Below are 17694 nucleotides of genomic sequence, written 5' to 3' on the forward strand. Positions count from 1 at the left end.
TAATCGTCACTAACGAATCAACATGAATCAACAACAAACGCAAGCACATAAGTCATGCATTGCAAAACGCTCGGGGAAAAAAATATATTGAGCCTTACGCTGTTGGCCTGTATTTCAAAGATAAGGGGTTAGCTTCTAAAGAAACTGTGATGCTGAGTCTGTGGGAAGTGGAAACGAATGTTAGGGTTTTGTGAGTTAAAATTGCGTGTCTTAGTCTTATATTGTAGTGATATTGTAGCAATATTGTATAGTCTTTTAGCTTTAATACTTAATTTTTGTTTATTACTAATTATTGTACCTTATAGCTATGTGTTTCGTTTACAACTACATGTCACAGTCTTACATTGTAGTGCCGATATTGTAGTCTTAATTTTTGTCTATCACCAATACCCGCCAAGATTAACTAATGCTATACGCGGGTTGCGTAAATTGTCTTTGTAGTAATAATAGTAATGTATATCTCGATTAAATTTTCGAAATTCGGCGAAGCAGCAAAACTATTCGTCTACTGTAATTTGGATTGTTTTATTACAAAACAATCTGAAAAGATCGTAATTTTAAGTTCGTTTGTTTGAACATCTTTAGCAAAGTAAAACGGGAGGGACCTGGCAGTTAAATGACCATTAGAGCACATTTTCGGTGTACAGTGATTCATTGTCACAAAACATCGTCTACTTTTTGCCATGACAGCCGCTTGAGATAATACATGTGCGCAGTGCAAATTATTCATTCCGTCTTGACGACGTATAATTTTCAGTTATTGGACGGATAATTTCCATGCTTTCAACTTTAAGAAAATCAATGTCATTTTAACAATACAAAACAAAAAAACAGTTCCTTTTTGTATTTCTCACAAGAAAAAATAGTACTTATTTTTTCCCCTAAATTCTGACTGAAACTCCGATTTGAGGGAAATTGGTAATATATTATTAGGCTTACTTTTGTCAGGTTTACTTTAAGGTGCATTTATGACTGGAAAGCAAATAAACTATCAAAAATGTCGACATTTCTTTTCCTGTAATTGCACAGCTGACAGATTGTAGTTCAGTCTACCACGGTAAATTGTCAATGCCGGCATAAAACATTAAAACCACATTTCCAGCTTATAAATGCGATGAAAAGTGATTTAAGATATAAACCATTACGCTAACAACTTTTAAGTACTCAGTCGAAGTCAGTTTAGTTTTTTTTTGTTATTTTCATAAGCCTTTCTAGCAAGCTCTTCCCTGAAGTTTTGCTAATCAACAGCAAGAAATTGAGAATATTTCGCTTAACTACTAGCTTTCGCAAGGTCAAAAAGTGACCCCATAGAACACTTCAGTGCTATATAACGCAGGCTACATTTAAATCACCCAACTGACGCTGAAGCTCGGTAATCGACTCGTCATCAGGGCCCAGTTGTTCAAGGCCCGATTAAGCTAATCCTGGATTAATTTTGATTCGAGCTTTGACTCGAGTTTAATTACTAATCAATAAAGACTCTTCAAAATGATTTTTGGCTCTCAGTTTTGACTTAGACTTTTCTTTACTTTTAGCTTGAAATTAGCCTTTAAAACCACTTTTAAAGAGCGAGATGAAAACCTCGATTAACTTTTAATCGTAGATTTTTAGCGTTAATCGACTTTCCAACAACCCAGTCGAGGGTTTCAAAGTCTTTCAACCAAGCCTCAAATTCTTGCTGTACAGCCCGAAACCTGAAGCCTCTCTACTACCGTTAGAGCCCGGACAAAAAGTGACGAGGCTGAAGCCCTCAACTTTTGTGTGGCTCACTTTCCTCGTAGTTAGCACCCCCTGTTAGACAAGGTTTTGCAAATAAGCGTCCTTACTTTAACAAACGACATGAACGCCTCTCTCTTCATATAAATGTCTCTTTCGTAATAAAAAAAAAAATTCCATGCTACCATGTCCATCAACTGAAAGAGCTCACTTCATAATTATTCTCTAAGATGTAACCTTTCAAGAACCAGCAATGAAACTACAGTAGATTTCCAACAGCAACACAAAGATTTGCAGTTAATCATATCTTACAAGCGTCTTCCCTTGAATTCTCGAAACATTTGTGACCAGAATTCCCCAGGCCAATCCAAATTTTACAGAATCTCCCGGGATTTCAAACACCTTAGCTAACTACCCCTCCCCCCCCCCCCCCCCCCAAACTCCCACCTTCCGCTGTCTTTCTTGGGCTACACACATACAAGTCATGCAATATATAAATACAAAAGCGTCATACACTTACCAGTAAAGGCCTAGCTCCAGGGTTGCAATTCAATGTTGCTGAGGGCACCATGCAAGTTGCAGCAATTTCCTTCACACTAGCTGGAATACTTCTCTATGCTTGTCACGTTGATACCAGACTTTAAAACCAAGGATTGTTGTACTCAACATTGAGGGGTTCAGAACCATGCAGATGCTTGCGCCTCGCGCGTCTTCACTGTGTATGAAACTGTAGTTTATACCCTTCAAACAGTTTCTCACCCGGCACAGTCGAACGGCAGATGTAGTGTTGCAGCGTGTTGAATTTCATAGAGCCGGAGACACTGCGGAGACGTTGATCGTTTATCGATAGCTGTAGCTTGCCACGCAATTTGGAGGCCCAGGCTAGCATCCCTGTTTCTCATGGCTGATAGAATCAGTCTATTTATTAGCTTTTAACCGACTGAACTTGTAACTTGGACAGTTTCTGTGATATTTTCCGACTGGCTTGCTCTGGTCATGGTGCAGGACGCCATGTAAATGTTTAAAGGGCAAAATGGCCAAATTCGTAGTTGGTAGTCTTGCGTCCTTGCGTCCAAGATGAAGTTTTAACCGCTGCGATTTCTTGTTTGTGTATATCCCTGTAAAAACTAGACAAAAAATTCGAAATACATGAATGAACATCCTGGGCCTTCGGCCACGAGGAAATATGATCTCTGGTTTCATCAATTATTACAGTCTTTGTCAAAAAAGGATCCTGGAGTGAAACTTATTAACTACAGCAATATTAATTTTACCCGAAAATTTAAGATATTTTCAAGGAATCCAGAAGTTCGTGTCCATTTCTGTCAACTTAACTTCAATCATTTAATACTATTCTACAAAATCATTCCATTTCAGTTGCTTTTCTAAATTAGTTACTTTCAATCCCAGACGGTTTTACTCTGTTCCTGTTTTGTTAAAATTAACTCTGGATGTAATTTCCTCGTCACTTCAGTCATTAATTGTCGAAACTAATTATTCACATCTTTTCCACAGGTATCATACGGTTCAACGTCCCCGGCCTTGCTAAAGAGGGATGACTATCCCTTGTTCTTTAGAACAATACCATCCGATGCGGCATGCAATAAAGCTCGTATTGCCCTGCTGAAGAAATTCAACTGGAAACAAGTCGGACTGATAGGAAAGACCGACACAGTTCATTCCGAGGTACGTTCAAATAAGTTTGTTACACTCTGTTTGTTTTTTTTTTTTTTTTTTTTAAAAAAAGGTCTAATTTTGGAGCTGAGGCTGACGTTCTTATATTTTTTGGCGATTTGAAGCTGAAAACGCACGGTATACGCCATGTTAAATCAATGCGGACGTGCCCAAGAAACGTATCAAAGTGCATTGCCTGCTGAGATATTGCCGGATCAAGAACTGCTGATTATGACAAACCGAGATGTGTGTCACCATTGATGTTATACAAAACATGCCCTTAAGTATTTTGGTTTTGGTTTACATGTGTATATTAGCATATTAGCAAAATAAAAACGTTCTTAATCGACTCTCAGCCTGACGAATGTTCGTAATACATATTAGCCAGGCATATTAGGATATTAGCAAAATAAAAACGTTGTTAATCGACTCTCACCCTGACGAATGTTCTTAATACGTTCATAAAATTTTGGTTAATCTCAGCCTCGACGTTCTCATAAAAGAGGTTCTTATAAAAAAAAACTGGGAGTGTATTAGACCATTTTTATACCCCGTTTTGAATAGTCTAGAATTGGATCGGTTTCACTAGCAGCTACTAGCGAGGCAGCGTTGAGTTACAGCTAATTGTCTTGACATGGAATATTAACCTTATAGACTACTGCTTACTTACAAGAAGAACTTGCAAGAGCAAATATCAAGATTCTCACATCCGAAACATTTGTCGACGATCCCACATCACAAGTGAAAAGCTTAAAGGTAAGTTTCCATTGATACAACACGTAGGTTGTAAGGGTTAACGGGATACCGGATATTTGCAAGGCAAAATATTATCGGGATACAAGATATGATAAGAAGAAAAGCTTTAATTTATAGGTATAGGGGACATTAGAGACTAAAGGATCCGGGATATCGAGCGTCAGGGATATTTCGCCAAACACTAACGATTCTTTTACTTTGGCCATTTAGGATATCTTTCGTTGGGGCAACAAATACAACGTAGATTTTTCAGTGCATTTCGTTTTCAGAATACACAGAATATGTCCCAAAAATGCGCCCTAGGTCTCCGGGCCATATTAAACTGAATAACAATAGACCCTTTCTGCGCGGAATCAGTCCGGTATGTGACTTTTAAGGCCTGCTTGTGTTTTTGTTTGTTTGTTTTGATGAACACAGGAGAAAGATGTACGGATAATATTGGGAAACTTTGATGAGAGGAGTGCAAGAAAAGTGTTTTGTCAGGTAAAATAAAGCAATTTCGATATATTAAAATTCGTACTTGGCTACGGGGCTTAAGAGTGTACAGCATAATAAACAGTACCACAGGAAAGTACTGCTCAGTAGCTTTCATTTGAATGGTCACACTTTAGGATTAAATCCACAGACTCAGAAGTTGGAACCACCTTGTACAGCATAATGAACAGTGCCACAGGAAAGTACTGCTCAGTAGCTTTCATTTGAATGGTCACACTTTAGGATTTCATCCACAGACTCAAAAGTTAGAACCACCTTGCATGTACAGCATAATAAACAGTACCACAGGCAAGTACTGCTCGGTAGCTTTGAAATTCACCAACATGCTTACCACAGCAACGGTGCCACAATAGGATAGTAATGCCCCGGTAACTTCCACTTGAAAATTCAGACTTTAATTAAGATTTATTTACAGACTGAAAACGAATGAAAACGAATTGTACAACGTAATATAAAGAGAAGAAGTAGCTTTGGCCCAATACATAAATAACCCTCCGACGTACAATAGTGCACTAGATCATCCATCTACTTCAAATCGTACGGAAAGTCCCTGTCGCGTAACAGTGAAAAATATGACCATATGACCGTGTACGATTCACTCCAATTCGGCTCACTATTGCCTCCTCGAATGAGCCACGCGCGTGCGCATTCGAACCGCCGTACGGAAAAAAATGTCGTCTGTACATTTCACCACAATACCTTGCAAATCAATTAGAAAGTCTTTTTTTGCGAAATGGGTCCCTGTACTAACAACATTGTGTATGGAAGGTTTGAAGTTAATAGCACTTCTCTGTGCGTCTTTTTGAGCGTTTTTAAGGTTTTCGTACGTCAAGACTTATGGGTATATACCAGTAGCCATCTTTTCGGTACGGCAGATTATTACCTATACTCTGCATTCATTTTACCCTCCCGTTGTTCCCCTCTCTCTATAGGCTTACCGCGCTGGCTTGTACGGTGCTCGCTATGCCTGGATCATACCAGGATGGTATAAGAAGAACTGGTGGAGGATAAGATTAACTGAGGAATTAGTGACTTGCACCAAAGATGAGATGGATGAAGCTGTTAGAGGATACATAGCTTGTGACTGTGTGAACATGAGTCCTGACAATATGGTTACTGTGTCAGGACAGGTAAGATTTCCATTGTCTTCGACCGATATATTTGACCTATGTATTGGCTTGCAAAATTCAGGAGGAGCAAAATAATAATCATTACCTCTTTAGCTGCGCACACCAAGGAACAGTAGCTAGGCGTTCTAACTAACAAGTAATCGCATTATAGAATTTTTAGGGGCTATCTATTGATAGCGAACAGCCATTGTATCTAAATCATCAATATCATCATCATCATCGCCATCATCCTCATCATCATAATCTGTCATCGTTATCATAGTAATAGTCATCTTTTTCACCATGGTAGCAATCATAACCTTCATCATACTGTCACCATCATCATCATTATTGACGTCATCATTGACTTCTCTTAGCGCAGCACTAAGATACATCATGATCACTATCAACCAGCTATTATAAGCGCCACAGAAGCTGTTACGTCCTCTCAAATTTTAGCCCCACTCCCCATTTCACTTGATAACTATTCTTCTTTGCGTTTCGCATGAACTACACCTTAAGAACGGTGCCTAGTAATAAGGAAGTATTTTTGCGCGGTTTATGACTATGCGAGAAAAGCAGACCTTAACAAGGGCTACTAAAATCCAAAAAGAAAATTGGGGGTAACCACGCATTTTTAGAGATAATAGAGAGATTAAGCACCACGTTTACGGCAAAAGGCAAACGTGAGATTTGCGTTTATGTTTTCTTGTAAAACTGGGTACATAGATGAAAATAGTGCAAGATAATTCTGGCCTTTGGTGCTAACCCAAAAATACTCAATTTTTCTGAGAAACTGAAAACAGTGAGTGGTCAATTAAGGGTAAACATGGTCACGTGGTCATTTCTGTCGTTCGCCGTTCGCCGCAAACGTGGTGCTTAATCTCTCTACTGAAGCAACAATTATTCTAAAAATGCCATAAGCACTTGCTAAGTTCTGCTTTCTCCGAACAGTTTTAAACCGCGCCAAAATATCCCTGTATTAGTAGGCACTACCTATAGGAAACCCAAGTATCTAGAGATGCGCAGAACGTATGCGCAGTAACAAAAGTAGGCACCGTCCTTAATGCAACTAGTACGCTCAATAACTGAGGAGTGGAGACATAAAAGCACTGTGTAAGCGCCGACGTAGGATGTTAGAGTGCTATCAGGCCTTTTGACTTCTCGATATGCCGAAATAGCGAACGAAGGAAGCGAAGAAGCCAACAAAAAAAGTTCGGACGAGTGAACCTACCTGCAAGGGGAGAACTGAGTAGAGGCGAAAGACTTATTCAATAACGAAGGTTGCTTCACTCGGCTTGACGTGTTAAATTGCCCTCTAAACTGCTGGGTCTGGTTGTTCGAAAGCCGACTAATGCTAATCCACGATTAGACGTTAACCGAGGTTTTTATCTCGCTCGTTTAAAGTCAGTCATACTGTGGTTTTTGAAAGCTAATTTTAAACTCATGCTAAAGACAAGTCAAAACTAAGTGACAAAAATCTTTGGCAGAACTTTTAATATTAGTCATTAAACTAGAATGAAAGTTCACGTTAATCCTGGATTAGTTTAATCGAGGTTTGAACAACTGGACCCTGAGGTACTAGCAGCTAAAGTGCTTGCAACTTTTTTTTTCTTTTTTCTAGACACCCAAACAGATCAGCTCTCGATACCAAAACATCACACGGAAACCTCTACAGTCCACAGACGCTGGATTTGCATACGATGCCGTTTGGACGATTGCAATTGCCTTGAATAGAACGGAAGAATATTTCAGAGAATTTAAACCGTCCCTATCGATTGAAAACTTCACTTATTTTGCCAAAGAAACAGCGGAAGACTTTAAGACCAAAATCAACGAAACAAATTTCACTGGTGTTACGGTAAGCTTATGCCAGGTGCCCTTACTATTTTTCCGGTTTTAAACCATAAAATAGAGCAAAATTCTTTTTTGGTGACACCCGCAAGTTTTTCGTGGTATACAGTACTTACAATAGAGGGGTATAAAGGAAAAAACTCAGGTCAGTATAGGAATTAATTTGCGAGGGATACTAACACAAAAATCAAACATTCCTGTTCTTCGTTTCAAACTGAACTACTGAACAAAAGCCGTTATTTGGCGGGAAAGCACCATGCCATTAATCTTGACTGCGCTTAAGCCCTGGTCTGAATAGTCGATGATAGTTGATGATAGTCAAGACTATCATCCCCTATTATCAACTATCATGCGCGTGGTCAAACGGGAAAAAAAATAATAATAATTTTATTAATTTCTATTGCGCAATTATCAATATAAATTTTCAATTGCGCATTACAACATGATCATAATACAAATATATAAAAATACAAATGTAAATGCAAATTTAAATGTATAAATACTATAAAAAGGCTTGTCTAAAAAGATAAGTCTTGATTGCCGTCTTAAATTTATTAATTGAATTTAGGTCCCTGATCTCACTAGGAAACTCGTTCCATAATTTGGGGGCGGCCACGAAGAATGACCGGTCTCCGTGAGTCTTGCGAGACTACCAATGTAGGATAGTTTAACGTCAAAGACTTCGTTGAACGCAGGCAATATCTACTTAATGATACATCTTTAATTGAGATTAATTCGCTAATGTAGACGGGCGCCAGACCGTGAATAGCTTTAAAAGTAGAAAAAAGTACCTTTAAAAGTAAAATCATCAACAATCATGAAGAATTTGAACACATTCAACGTGAATGATAGTTGACGATAGTCGATGATAGTGCATGCATGATAGTTGATACGTGGACAAACGAGTGAGCGAATTTTAACTATCATTGACCATCTATTTTGACCAAGGCTTTACGTGTTTAACATTTGGAAGAAATGTCCAACATGCGCAGCAATGGTACACTTTTGCATAAGGATGGCAGATACAATCGAATACCGAATCCGCTCTTGTGTTATGAAAATATTCCCGTTTAAATTTTTACCTGATCTTCGAAAACAGTTTTAAACCAGCGAAACGACTATTAAATTGCACCTTTTTATCTCAAAACGGTGGCTATCTTTCACCCTCTTTTCATGTAAGGTCATGTAACTCCACTCACAAAATCATTTGAAAGGAAATAAACTCCTCACATTGGTGGCTGATACAAGAAGACTTGGGACGAGTTGCATAAAACTTAACGCCGGGCGTAAATGCTATTGTCAGACGTGACTGTGATGAAGGTCTGGCGTTAGCAGTTACGCCCGACGTTAAATTTTATCGGTGAGGGTAAAAGGCTGAATGAGTTTGCGGAATGGTATGTGGAATGGCGTGCGGAATGGCATAATTATGCGAAATACGATTTACGTGGGAAATAAATTAACTGAAGAGCGCGTCATGTTTTCGCGCCAATTTTATGAGAGCAGCAGCTTTTTTGATGCTGCGGACTCTTGCTAAATATTAACAACAATTCGAGGATTTGATCGTCTGATTGTTGATTTGGAAGAAGTGAGGGTAAAGAAAGCGATGAAAACTGTTTATAGTTTTCGCATTCAAGGAACTATGAGTAAATCCGTGGTAAATTAAATTTCATGTTCACTTTACTCCATGCGACTTCGGTTGACAAAAATAACGTGGCAGCGTGAAGTCTTCTCAGGACAAAGATTGATCCTTTACCGAGGGCAAATAACAAACATTTTTTTCTTTTTTTTTTTAACCCTCGGTAAAAGATCAATTCTCATACCCTGTATGCTCGATGATTCATTTATCATGAGCAGGAAAATGAACAACAATTTGGCCTTGGACTGATGTTATTTCTTCAGTCTGGTGTTGCTTTTTGTCTAGGCTACTCGCTGCCACTATCTTTTTGTCAACTAGAAATTTAATTTATCCTTAGTTCCTTGAATGCGAAACTTCATCGATTTCTTCACTCTCACTTCCTAACCAGTGATCAGACATGTTCTATCCCAGGTGTATATTTTCTAATCCTCGATCTGTTGTTTGGTTGTTTACAGTCAACCCAGATCACGCGTGAACAGTATTTCCAAGAGTGAAATGAACATTCGAATTTCTCTTTGTAACTGGTCCGACGTGTGAATGGAATGTTGGACATTTCTCTGGAAATCGTTCCGAAAAAGACGCATTAACTGAAAAAAAAGATTCAAAATTCTTGGGGAACAATTGTTATTCTTGAAATATTCAATTTTGAATGTAAAGAAAAATTCATAGCTTTATACCGTCAATAAGTGTTCCGAACTGAAAATTTATATTCCGCGTTTCATTTTGTGTAAGGCGCATTGCGTGTGTATGAGTGGAGACTAAGTTCCAATGAGTGGACACTGGGTCCGAGTTTATGTTATGAAAACGTTGTTCGACGTTCTGGTCGAGAATCATGAAATGTATTGCCTAAGTTTTCGTTGCGTTTTAGTGAATAAATCGTTCATTTTCATGGTCCTTTGAGTCGGATGAACAGTATCGACGATCGGTCAAGCGAAAAGGAGTGTTGGACTTCTGTTTCTTGCCGCGAAAAAGTGGGTTTTCGCATCTTGGCGATTGGCGCCAAAACACGTGTGTTGCAGCACCTTGATCGAGTGGAACTTCAGTGGATTTGCAGTGGAATTTTAAACGGTGTTTGAAAATGTCGAAAGATTTAGAAGCTGTCAAGAAAAAGAGAAGGTTTCTGAGAAAATCTTTAACAGACACGGTGAAGTCAGTCGACGAAGCCCTGTCACAACAAGATAATCATGCACGAATTCAAGTGTTGAAAGATAACATCGCAAGCAAATGGAGCGATTTGCAAGAAGTGCAAGGCACAATGTGCACGATGTTGGAAGATGCTGACATTGATGCCGAGTGTGAGAGTCACAATGAGTATGAAGGGCGTGTGATTGAAAGCATGGCGAAAATGACGAGTTATCTTTCAAGTAAACATTTGCCAGAAGTGAAATTGGCGGGAAGCAACCCACATGTATCTCAGTCGTCTTCTCAAGTACAAGTTAAGCTACCCAAGATCAATCTACCAACCTTTGATGGCAATGTTTTGAGTTGGCAACCCTATTATCAGTCGATAAAAGTTTCGGTAGTCGACAATGCGTCGTTGGCAGATGTCCAAAAGTTAGAGTATTTGATGAGATCGCTAAAGGGTTCGGCTGCTGAAGCGGTGAAAGGTTTTGCAGTGGTACAAGCGAATTACCAGCCAGTTTTGGAAATCCTGAAGGAAAGATTTGGGCATACAAGGTTAATCCTCGATGCACATGTAAGATCCTTGATCCATTTGCCACGTTTGAGCTGTGATGATGCAGCCTCCATGCGTAAATTTTACGATGAAGTGATAGGTCACGTTCGTTCTGTCGAGTCCATGGGTGAAAAGTTTAAATCTGAAACTTTGGCTCCTGTTCTGGTGCCCCTTATCGTGGACAAGCTACCTAAAGAAGTTGTGGAAAAATGGGAACTGGAGCTCAGTGAGGAAATAGCTAAGCAGGACTGTGTAGAAGTGAAAACACTGTTCACTTTCTTGGAACAACTGATTAGAGCTAAAGAGTCTTCCCAACCTCCTTCTCTTGATTCGAAAGCTCCAGCAAAGGAAAATCCTGGAAATCGTGAAAATCGTTTCAAGTTTAACCGCTCGCAAAGGTCATCCACCTCTGCATTATGTGCGACAACGCAAGAGGGCAAGTGTGTCATTTGCTCCAAAAACCATGGTTTGAAGTCATGTGTCAGTTTTCTGTCATTGCCTGTAAAAGAAAGGTTCAGAAAGGCAACGTCTAAGGGTCTGTGTTTCCGATGCCTTGAATCTGGTCATAGAGCTGAAGTGTGCCAGAAGCCTCCATGCAAGCACTGCCAAGGTAGACATCACAGTCTCCTGCATCAAGATTCAGCTCGACCTCACTTGGAAGAAGTTAAGGTGGAATCGGTCCCTGAATTACCATCCCCTTCATCAGGTCCTCCTGTGTCATCTTCAGTTGTGGCAAATTCTGTTGCAGTGGGCTCGGGTGGAAAGGTGATTCTGCAGACTGTACCAGCTATTTTGTGTGGAGTGAATGGGTGTTCAAAAGTTGTGAGATGTTTCTTTGATCCTGGTTCTCAAACATCGTTTGTTCGGCAGAGTGTAATTGATGAGCTTGGTCTTAACGGGAAGAGTGTCAAAATTGTTGTCTCTGGATTTGGAGGAGAGGCTACCAAGAACACTTTGCGGAAGAGAATTACATTTACTGTGGCACCTGTTGATAAATCTGGACAGCCTCAGTGTATTGAAGCGCTTACTACACCAGTAATATGCCGGCCAGCTGAAGCTGTGGATATTCATCCAGCAAGATGGTCTCATCTTCGGAACATAGTATTTCCTGAAGAGTTCCCTAGAGATGAACAGGAGATTGATGTGCTTATTGGTTTGGATTTCTATTATTCCTTCGTGACAAGAGACATTGTAAGAGGACGTTCCAGTGAACCAGTTGCAGTTCGCACAACTTTGGGTTGGGTCTTCTGTGGACCAACAGGTGGTCATGACCGAGAATGCACTGTGTCTATGAATGTTCAAATTGGTGTTGAGGAACAATTGAATGAAACACTTCAAAAGTTCTGGGATTTGGAGTCCATTGGTGTTAGACCTGCTGAAAGTTCAGTTTCTACTACTCATGTTGAAGATATGGTCTTGAAGAAGTTTAAAGAGACTCTAACGTACAATGATGGTCGCTATGAAGTATCCTTACCGTGGAAGAAAGATCGTGTTGCATTGAAAGATAATTACCGGCAAGCGGAAAGTAGGTTGTACAATCTAGAAAAGAAGCTGCTCCAAGAGCCAATGAAAGCTACGTCATACCGAGAAGCGATTAACAAGTATGTTGAGAATGGTGTTGCTGAAGAAGTACCTTGTGATGAAGTTACACCGACAGATGGGCGTCCTGTGTTTTATCTTCCCCATCATGCGGTCATTAGAGAAGACAAGCAGACAACCAAGACAAGAGTGGTGTTTGATGCATCAGCTAAAGATAGCAATGGTGTCTCTCTGAACAGCTGCTTAGAGCCAGGCCCAGCATTGCAGCCAGATTTAGTTGGAATTATTCTGCGTTTTCGAAAGAATCATGTAGCTATCATGGGTGACATAGAGAAGATGTTCTTACAGATCCGGTTAAAAGAGGAAGACATGGATTCACACCGGTATCTATGGAGAGATTTGGACCCTAAGGCCACGCCTAAGATTTACAGAATGACAAGGGTCACATTTGGAGTTGTTTCCAGTCCTTTTCTTGCCATTGGTACTATTCAAGAGCATGTGAAAAGGTGTAAAGGAACATTCCCTGTTGCATCAAGTGAAATTTTAAGGAACACTTATGTTGATGACTTTGCTTCAGGGAGAGACAATGTGCAGGAAACACTGAAATTGCAGCAAAGTGCAACTGAGCTTATGCAGAAAGCTGCCTTTAATTTGACAAAATGGTCAAGCAATTCGTCTGAGCTTATGGATTCTTTACCTGAGAGGGACAGAGCAGCAGTTAGTCTCGTCAACCTGGAGAGTGATTTAGCAGAAGCACATCCAATGACAAAAGCATTAGGTTTAAAGTGGAATACGATAACTGACAGCCTTGTCTTTGCAATTGATGCGGACATTGTTAAGTCCAGATCAGAGACAGTGTACACAAAAAGAAAAGTGGCGTCTTTAGCAGCAAAGATTTTTGATCCGATTGGTCTAATCGCACCGTTTTCAGTGAGGTCAAAATTGATTCTTCAAAGTTTGTGGACCCAAGGTGTTGGATGGGATGAGGAAATTCCCATGGAAGTCTCATTGAAATGGAATCAGTGGGTTCAAGAACTTTCAGAACTTGAACACGTTCACATTCCAAGATGTTACACTGATTTGTCATTAAGTCAGAATCCTAAAGTTGAGTTACACGCATTTGGTGATGCGTCGGAAGTTGCTTATGCCTCTGCAGTTTATCTGAGAGTTGTTAGTGAAGATGGAAAGGCATCTACCAGTCTTGTAATGTCCAAGACCCGAGTGGCTCCTGTAAGGAAGATTACACTTCCGCGCTTAGAGTTGATGGCTGCTGTAATTACTGCTAGACTTTGTACCTATGTCAAAGGTGCAATCGATTGTCCCATAAACCGCATTGTTTGTTGGACAGACAATTCTTCAACTTTACACTGGATCAGAGGAGCCGCCTCACAGTGGAAACCATTTGTTGCCAATCGTGTTATTGAAATTCAGTCATTGTTAGATCCCAGTGTTTGGAGGTACTGTCCAGGACCGCAGAATCCAGCGGATCTACCTACCCGAGGTTTGTCTGCAAGTCAGTTAAGAGAGAGTCATTTGTGGTGGAAAGGACCCTCTTGGTTGCAAGAGTCCGAAAAAGATTGGCCCGAGGATTTGAGGTCAAAGCCTTCCAGGGAAAATGTTGACCCAGAGAGGAAGAGTAAAGCTAGTGTCAGTTGTGTTGTGCAACCCAAAGAGCCATTCATTGACTTCACAAGATTCAGTAAGTACGGTCGCTTGCTAAGAACTGTTGCTTGGATCAGAAGATTCGTTAGAAACTCAAGGGTGAAAGAGGAGGAAAGGATTGACAGCCCTTTAACTGGTTTAGAGATGCAAAATGCAGAAAAATGGTTGATTTTTCATGTACAAGAAGCAAGTTTTGCTGAAGAAATTACGTCAAGTAAACGGCATGGTACAGTGAAGGACAGCAACCTGGCCAATTTGAACCCGTTTATGTGTCCTACTAGTGGTTTTCTTCGTGTTGGAGGAAGAATTCTCAAGTCACTGTTACCAGAAGAGGAGAAGCATCCTATTATCTTGCCTTCCAACAATCCTGTTGTTAAGTTGTTGATTGATGATGTTCACCGCCGTGAGCTTCATGCTGGAGTTGAACACACTTTGTCAGTTTTGCGACAGAAATTTTGGTTGATCAAAGGACGATCGACTGTCCGTCAGACACTGAGGAACTGTCTAATATGTCGCCATTACCTAACAAAGCCCTTTGGTCAGCGGATGGCACCACTTCCTGAAGACAGAATTAAGCCTGCGCCCCCGTTCACTAATGTGGGACTAGACTTTGCTGGTCCTTTGTATTTGAAAGACAGTGGTGATAAAGTCTATATCTGTTTATTTACATGTGCAGTTACCCGTGCGGTACACTTAGAGTTGGTGTGTAATATGACGACTGAGCGATTTCTCCTTGCTTTGAGACGCATGATTGCAAGAAGAGGAATGTGCAGCATTATTTGGTCAGATAATGCAAAAACTTTCAAGGCTGCTAACAAGGAGCTACAGCAATGTTGGAGAGTATTGGAATCAGACCAAACCCAGAGTGCTTTGTCCGAAAAGAAGATTCAGTGGAAGTTCATAGCGGAGAAGGCCCCATGGTGGGGTGGGTTTTATGAGCGACTTGTAAAGAGTGTTAAGACGCCATTGAAGAAACTATTTGCCAAAGCAATGTTAGATGCCGAGCAGTTAACTACTATTTTGGCTGAAATTGAAGCACAACTGAACAGTCGTCCTCTTACTTACCTGGGTGCAGACCCTGATGACTACAGTGTGATTACCCCTGCACAGATTCTGATTGGCAGAAACCTTCAAGTGTGTCCGACTAAAGACACTCATGTTTCAGAACAGACATCAAGAGCCCTCACCAAACGATTTCAGTATCACCAGAGGCTCGTAAATGGATTTTGGAAGCGTTGGCATGCAGAGTATCTGAAATCCCTGACACCCCTCAAGAAATGGTATAAGATTGGTCGTGAAATCCGTAAAGGTGACTTGGTCCTTGTGAGTGAGGATCGTGTAGCTCGGGGTCAATGGTCACGTGCACGAGTGGAAGACACCCACACAGGCCGCGATGGACTTGTCCGGTCCGTCACCCTGCGGACCTCATCCGGAAGTGTTACTCGCCGTCCAGTGCAGCGGCTACACCTGTTTGAAGCCTGTGATGCTGATATAGCTGCTGAACTTAATTGAACTTGATGAGACATTGTTGAACATTTTAGTTGAACTTTATTGAACTTTGTTGACAAGTTACATGTGATGCACTCCCTGCATCGGGCGGGAGGATGTTCCGAACTGAAAATTTATATTCCGCGTTTCATTTTGTGTAAGGCGCATTGCGTGTGTATGAGTGGAGACTAAGTTCCAATGAGTGGACACTGGGTCCGAGTTTATGTTATGAAAACGTTGCTCGACGTTCTGGTCGAGAATCATGAAATGTATTGCCTAAGTTTTCGTTGCGTTTTAGTGAATAAATCGTTCATTTTCAATAAGCTAGGGAAATTTATACGGGAACTCTGAAATCTCGTTGGCGATTTTCAAAACTGACAGGTAAATTTTAAAACTCCGTTCAAATTTCAAAAATATCGTTCACGCGTGACCTGGGTTGACTGTAATAGTCCGCAACATCGAAAAACTGCTGCTCTTATAAAATTGGCCCGAAAACCGGATGCGCTCTTCAGTAATTTATTCCCCGCGTAAATCGTATTTCGCATAATTATGCCATTCCGCACGCCATTCCACATACCATTCCGCAAACTCTTTCCGCCTTTTACCCTCACCGAAATTTTATGCACCTCACCCCAGGTTTTAACTCGACGAATAAAACACAACAGAAGAGTCCATACAATGGTATGCACTGTTAGAAACACAAGCTCCAAGAACAAGGATCAAAATGTGCGAACGGCTACTTCCGCTTGAAAGAATTTGTAAGAACTCTTGTGCTGGTGTGCAAAGCTTGTGCTTGCGTCAGTGGTAACAATCAGACCTTAACTATAATTCATGTTTTTATCAGGGACCAGTGCAGTTTACAACTAACGGTGATCGACTGGGCTTTATGAAGCTTGAGCAGTTACAAAGTAAGTATAAAGTCAAGGAAATGTCTCTAGTTATTTATATTGTAAGCGCTTTGGCTGAAACGCAAACCAAAGGAAACCTCTGGTTAGGTTCCAAAGCAAAATGATATCTCATGAGAAGGGACCGACATGAGACATGTTTGTTTGCGGCATTAAAAAGCTAAAAAAAGGGAAAACGCTCTTGGTGACCATTTGAATTCGTTTCCTTCTTTAATCAGTCATTCACAATGGAAAAATTATAGTGTTAGTTGACGTTTTGGGCCTAGAACCAACTTGGATCCAAAACCCGGTTTTGAGCCCTAGTGCTATCAATTGGCTATCAATTCGGAACTGGGCTACTGTTTAAATTTGTGGAGGTGTAATTGTACTAGAAGCTTCTGCCTTGCGTACGAAGCTCTGCAACTTCAACACTGGTTCCCAGTGGCTATTAGCGAAAACGAAAGGGAACGAAAAGAGACGAAAATCTGTACTTTGAGAAATAGAAATTTATATTTTGCGAAATAAAAATCTGTACTTGGCGAAATTGAAATTTGTACTTCGGGAAATTAAAATTAAGTTGTTTCATATCAACTTTTAGATGTTTTTACGCCCAGTTGACGGAACTTTTAAATTGAACTACCTGAACTAATATTCAGTAGATAAGTGAAAATACCAGATGGAATAAACAGTTGCTGCATGGGCGCGAAGTAATTAATTGCGGTATCTGAATGCAGGAATGACATCAAATAACGGTTTGCAAACCCTTAGCAAGAAACAAGCAAAACTAAAGCCGAATCTATCAACTCAACTTTTTATATGTTCCATGAAATACACCTAAAGCTACCTAACAACAAAGGATATTAAAATATTTTACCCAACCACGCATCAATTGAAAGTTTACTAATAAACCTACCTGAAAATAAAGCTGCGATGCTTTGCATACTTAATGAGCGGCTGCATGAAGTTCTTCAATGTTTTAACATCGATCGCGGAGAGGATGAAAAGAGTTTACTTTTCAGAACAAAATCGTGAATTTAAAGCGATCAAAACCTCTCACTGGTGTACCTTAGTTCTTGTCCAATGCTCTTCTTTTACGCTAGGTGTATCGTGTTTTTGCCTGTCGCTATCATTTCTTCCCGATGAAGTTACACGGCGTGATTGTTATTTCTGCCACGGATTTCCATCGCTTTGTCTCTAGATTCTACA

At 40.3% G+C, this 17694-nt stretch overlaps 1 protein-coding gene across 1 annotated transcript in view; it reads left to right on the top strand.

The window, feature by feature from the left end:
• LOC146482955 (gamma-aminobutyric acid type B receptor subunit 2-like) overlaps positions 1 to 17694 on the top strand; it is a 43305-nt gene that overhangs the window by 14256 nt on the left and 11355 nt on the right. Inside the window, exons 3-8 of the mRNA XM_085106599.1 lie at positions 3232 to 3402; positions 4045 to 4146; positions 4564 to 4629; positions 5574 to 5771; positions 7375 to 7611; positions 16449 to 16512. Of these exons, the coding sequence (XP_084962725.1) occupies positions 3232 to 3402; positions 4045 to 4146; positions 4564 to 4629; positions 5574 to 5771; positions 7375 to 7611; positions 16449 to 16512 (838 nt within the window). The remainder of the gene's footprint in view (positions 1 to 3231; positions 3403 to 4044; positions 4147 to 4563; positions 4630 to 5573; positions 5772 to 7374; positions 7612 to 16448; positions 16513 to 17694) is intronic.

The sequence above is a fragment of the Pavona decussata genome, unplaced genomic scaffold (genome assembly GCF_977016875.1).
Source record: "Pavona decussata unplaced genomic scaffold, jaPavDecu1.1 SCAFFOLD_41, whole genome shotgun sequence".
NCBI classification, from domain to species: Eukaryota; Metazoa; Cnidaria; class Anthozoa; order Scleractinia; family Agariciidae; genus Pavona; species Pavona decussata.